At 34.4% G+C, this 6,000-nt stretch overlaps 1 protein-coding gene across 2 annotated transcripts in view; it reads left to right on the forward strand.

Annotated features, from left to right (window-relative positions):
- Positions 1 to 5,129, forward strand: part of LOC124644820 (frequenin-1) — a 165,917-nt gene extending 160,788 nt beyond the window's left edge. Inside the window, exons 8-9 of one of the 2 annotated variants that reach the window (XM_047184416.1) lie at positions 147 to 235; positions 476 to 5,129. In XM_047184416.1, coding sequence (XP_047040372.1) covers positions 147 to 235; positions 476 to 643 — 257 coding nt within the window. In that variant the 3' untranslated portion in view covers positions 644 to 5,129. The remainder of the gene's footprint in view (positions 1 to 146; positions 236 to 475) is intronic. The other variant, XM_047184417.1, reaches the window with a different exon arrangement.
- The last annotated feature ends 871 nt before the right edge of the window (positions 5,130 to 6,000 follow it).

The following is a 6,000-nucleotide window of genomic DNA, read 5'->3' on the forward strand; positions in this document are numbered from 1 at the left end:
AAATCGGTCACGGATTATGGACGTGGTCGGCAGCCTAAAGTGAATAAATGAATATCAGAAAAACTATGCCAATAACAATAAAACAAATGAAATATCTAAAGAATTGCGTATACAGCATATCTGAGCCATGATGGTTTATGTTCCAGGGGCATTCCGACTGTACGACGTTGACAACGATGGTTACATTACGCGCGACGAGATGTACAACATAGTCGACGCGATCTATCAAATGGTGGTATGTATTTACAAAACGTAACATTTATGTGTAACTCGCCATAGATTCCCTCGAAATAGATGTCGAATTTGTGACTTAGATGGGCCAGTCAATAAATGTGTAGTTCTCAATATTCACAGATGTTGGCTTCGGAATATACCCTTCTTTTCTAGCATACCTGCTCTTACGTAGGCAAACACTTGCACGGTGGTTAAATATAGTTTTATTCCTTTCTAAATAAAACACTATTGATGCTTCTAGGGCCAGACGCCGCAGCCTGAGGACGACAACACTCCTCAGAAGCGCGTCGATAAGATCTTCGACCAGATGGACAAGAACCATGACGACCGCTTAACTCTGGAGGAATTCCGCGAGGGTAGCAAGGCAGATCCCCGCATTGTTCAGGCTCTCTCACTTGGAGGCGATTAATCTACGGTCATCCTCTCGCCGGATTTCACATTTACTTAGAGAGCTATAATATCATTCCGCCGCTTGTGTTTCTGTTTATATTAATTGAATGCTCGTCTATATTTAGAGTTTAATGTTGAGTTCGTTTATTCTTCATCATTTCCTATTTTTATATATAAGAAGGAAATATTGTTTTGTTTACAGTTAAGATTTTTATTTTATTCACGAGTAAGTTATATATAGGTATGAATGTTCATTTCTTTAGCACAGGCGACGGAACAATATAAATGAATATTATTATAAGTAATATTTGCCAATACATTGGAAAGGAGCGAGGCTTTATTTATTGATACATATAATAATAATAATTAAATGAATAATTCGCCCGCTACAATATTGTTTTGTCTTGGGTACCTACTTTATAATACATATTACGATGACAGATACAAAGCTAATAACTGCTCATAATTATGACGTTTTACAATTTTTCACATTTCCTAGTAGGTACAACAAGAAGTTACATAAGCATATAATCTGCCGTATAATCTCGATACCAAGAGTCACACCAATAATTAAAAATATTAACAAAAAGACACCTCTATTGTAATAGTAAATGTATTCACGATTGGTATTGTAACTATAATAATAGACATTGATGTGACATATATACAACTATGTTAAATGTATGCATTTCATGTAGTATAGTATTATTACGTGTCCTCGAGATCCGCTTCGTGTTGGCAAATTTAAAAATGCTCTTCCTGAAGTAAATGAACTTCCATATTCAGAGGCCGTTGGGTGAACCGAAAAAGCCATATTTTTTCTGTTGCGAAAAAGGAATGGATCTGTTCATCTCATGTTACTAAGAAAAATAATGTAACGTATTTACAGTACGGCCCACAAACCTGTTTCAACTAATGAATTCTGTGAAAAACTTTTGTCAAAATCCTTAAACAATAACTAGAATTTGAAACAAAATTAAATTCGTGCGAGAGAATGACCGGCGACAAACAGCTGGCTATCGTAATAAGTCGTTAGTGCACTAGGTACTTGAGATAACTTCCGACAAATGCGATTAAACATCATCTTGTAAAAATCGCCTAATCTTAACGTCATCAATAAAACTTATAAGTGAAGGCGTCAGCAGCGGGCGGGCACGCCGACAGTCGCACGCCGAGAGTCGCCAGCCGCGGCCACACGGTGCGGCCTGCTGACACGACGCTAACGAGTTTGATATTTTTCTGCGTTTTGTCAGAACATAACGTTATCACTTTACTGTTGTTGTTGATAAATTGTTAGTTTTTTAAGTGTTGCGCCCCATTAACGTTAAATTTGCATTTTAAGACAATATGAAATTTTTGGCGAACAGGCGTTTTGGGTTTTTACTGCCCCATATTTATAAAAAAATACTCTCATCAAATTTGAGTGCAGATGTGGCAAAGCCATAAAACGAATTGTGACGTTTTTTATCAAATATGAAATTTTGCTCGTCTACAATTTTTGGAAACTATGTTGAAGACGAGATGCAACATTTTTTAACTTATGAAAATCGTAAATTTAATGATTAAACTTAAGAATTAGACATTGATTTATTTTAAATACGTAGTGAATTGGAGAAGCAATTTGTTAATAATGAAGAATGGTGTAAAATTGTTATAAAAAGGGAATAAAAAATAGTGTAATTGTAATAATGGTGATTGTTGAGATGAGCGCGATGCGTTCTTACTGCGCAGTTCTTTTGGCGAGTTTTATCAAGAGGATAAACAAAATCGATTAACTTCATTGTATCTATGTTCATGACAATTATCCAAATGTTAGAGCAGTAGTAGATTACGTAGTTTGTGTAAAACATTTTAACTTTGAAATTATAGCACAATTGTAACATTTCCAGTCGCCCGGAGTCGCCTAACCGGCGCATTAAGCACTTTTCTTGGAGAGCACTAATCTTATCATAAAACATAGATATACATTTATATAATCGTTCCCTAATATATATTATAGTTTCTACCTGTATCTATACAACTTAGCCCCTAAGATTGGGGTACCTACATCTCTATCTCCATCCTCTTTCGGGTATTGAAAACATATATTTTGGAGGACTTTTGGATATTTCCGTTTAGCGATTCTCAACATAATGTAGTTGTTAAGAGTCTACTTATTACTTATCGTATAAGAAAGTTACCTACAGCTTTATACAAACATAATTGTTATCTTTTGCTTATAAAGTAAACTAAACTTATGATACATGTAATGGATTTCTATATTTGATTGAAGTTTCGCGGATCTTAACCTTTTCAGCTACTTCTAGCATGGCGTTGTCCGTATAAAATGTTTTGAAACATTAGGTAGGTTTATATTGGTAGTTTTGGATCACGTGTCAATTTGGGTCTTTCAACAGTGTTTGTAGACATTAAGATGCGTTTTTAAACGAACTAGTGTAGGAAATTGTCGCGGGCTGTGCATTTCGTATAGGATAAGTAGCAGATCTCAAGTTGGACTACTGAAAATGTATCTTATACCTACAGCTCTTGTTAATCAATTACCAATTAATTTTAGTTATCTTTGTGGAAAAAAGGCTTTTCTTTCCTTACTTTTACAACTTATGGACGACAGTTTCAGTTAAATGGACTAACCGCAATGCAGGTGTGTACCAGACCCAGACCTGAAATCACACTGAGGTCATATCATAGTTTACTGGGAATGATCTACCATCGGAATATCTAACTTGCTTCATCTTACATCCTACGAGGCAATAATATATTTTGGGCAAGCTCGTGAAACCAAAATCTCTGTCTCAGTGCCGGGTAACTTGGTCCATGTTACTGATGGCAGGTGTAGTGTATTTTTTAAGTTTTTTTATTGTTCTTATTAACCTACCTATATCGATCGCCATGAACTAGTTACTTATCTATGTATCTACTCAAGGAAACGATTGGTAGAGAATTTGTTATTTACTAACACGGCTATTATGTTACATAAATATTTTTGTGTAGCTATTATAGCTGGACTCATGGCAATGACGGACTGAAAGTTAATATTCTCAGCATGGGGACATTTTGCAACACAAAAGCTTGAATCGTGAATTATTCTAGGACTAAGTACCCATCATGATCCTTTTTAAACGCTTTATAACCTTATCTTCGGTAACATCTGCTGAGATTTAAATAATCATATTTAATAATATAAAATAATCATATGAAACGTAATTATATAGACATAGTATTTTTCAGTAGCGAATTTCTTGCTCCATGATTGCGTAACTGTTACCGCTTGATAACTTCGATCTATTTTACTGGCTTCTTGGGGAACAGGTAGGTATACGCCAAACTCGAGCTAGATGGAATTAGGCATGACAAAGTTGGAATTAATACGAACCCAGAATACCGAGATTTTGTAAACCATATAATTGCATTTCAGTGGAGTTACTTGCAAGCTCCTAAGTTCATATAGATCGAGTACGGACAAGTCATTATTAATTAGAAATGTTTTACAAATCTTTTAACAATCATTTTTCAGTGAGCGTCAAATATTCAACCGATAAAATAACAATTAGGACCTAGGTACCTATTTATAATTTATCTATGTTTAAAGCGAAGGCGCCTAATTGGAATTTCTTGTGCCTAGTTAAAGAGAGAAGTAATTAAATAAAGTACCTAGGCATTTTAGATCAGTATTCTAACACAGAGGCAGCTAGGTACACATTTTTGTACCCAAAAACCTCTAACGATTGTAACTTTTTTAAAACATATATCAGGTTGATATACCTATTATTGTTTTTTCGTATTACTTGAAAACCCTCTCCTTTTATCAATAGTAATCCTGGAAAATTTCAATATGTATTAACAGTACCTACAATGATGTAAACCTTATATGTATATTCATGAGACATACATAGTAATGTATAAGTATATACTTCGATGACAATGCAACTTCTTTATTCAACTAGCTACTCGTAATAAACAGGCAAGCATAATTTTATGTGTCATTTTGTAACGGCGGAGAGCGGAATAAAATTAAAATGAAGATTTACTTTAATATTGTTTTCTATGGGTCCCCGGGACGATCAGGAGCCTTACGTGAGGTTTCACCTTTATTGGCCCATAGGTATATGGTACCCCGTCCAGTCCAATTAACTATCCTTGCCACAGAAAGTAAAATTTCGTAAAGTAAAATTCGTTTCCGACGGAGATTCGACATTCATTTCCTCGGGTTTAAGGATCGGTATAAATTGAGATAGCGAGTCACTCACGAACATTTAGAAATAAATCTTCAAGCAACTGGACTCTCTCTCGGGGACTCATAAAATAATCTAAGAAGAAAAATACATTAAAACTTGTAAAGTTACTTCAGCAATATAATCGCCATTCACCGATTTGTAATCATGCCTATTTATAACTGATAATACCTACTTATTCTCTTTCTATGTAAATAGTAATTTATTATTCGCCTACTTTCATAGATATTATGATAATCACTTTTAATAATAATGATGATTAATAATAAACGAAATGAAATGTACCTTGTATTTTTTTTATCCTGTTTACCTAAACAAAATATTATATCAGGTTTGTGTGTAAAATATATAAAAATTAAGACCTCTTTCCCATCTCTATTGAAAAAAAAACCATGCAAATATAGGACTTTTTCGTCAAGTACTAAAACAAACTTGAGTATTTTCGGGATACACAATTCTCTTGAATATATTCGATACAGGATGATTTGCCATTGCATATGGACATCAAATGATAGCTTAGAGATATTCGATAAGCTTATGTATATAGCTATATTTTGTTATCGGTGGAACATTGTAAACCGCCGGAAAAAAAAAGATATCAAACCTGCAAGGCAATCAAACCTGCACTTAAGGCTGGAAACTGACGGTCAGTACTGACCGTCCGTTGGCCGAGCACTGTTTCCAGCCTGAACCTCTTTGCTATGTATGCTATTAAAAAAAACACAACTTTTATACAAATCAACGTCAAATAATTCGCGATATGGTTACGTTCACAGAGCATACTAGTCTCCGAATGATGAGAGCCTCATTGGTAAGTAATCATTTCTTTCAGGGGCTCTAATACTCGTTATTTTTTTAAAAGGCTTATTATTGTTATTGGCATTATAAAACTGATTAAAAGCAATAAATGTTGAAAAGCAGAAGAAGGTAAGCCTGTGATTAAACTGCACTTTTCATGTAGAGAAGGATTTCAATATTTTTTATAGAAGATATCTAGCTTTTCAAAAAAGATATGCTTAACTGTAGTATCAAGAATTACGATTGTGTATTTGCAAACCACTTTTCAGCAGGTAAATTAAAAAAATGTCACGAAGCTTGCTGAAACCAGTGCAAATAGCTTTTTTTCTTGCGCGACACGCGCAAA

The sequence above is a fragment of the Helicoverpa zea genome, chromosome 31, assembly GCF_022581195.2.
Source record: "Helicoverpa zea isolate HzStark_Cry1AcR chromosome 31, ilHelZeax1.1, whole genome shotgun sequence".
NCBI lineage: Eukaryota > Metazoa > Arthropoda > Insecta > Lepidoptera > Noctuidae > Helicoverpa > Helicoverpa zea.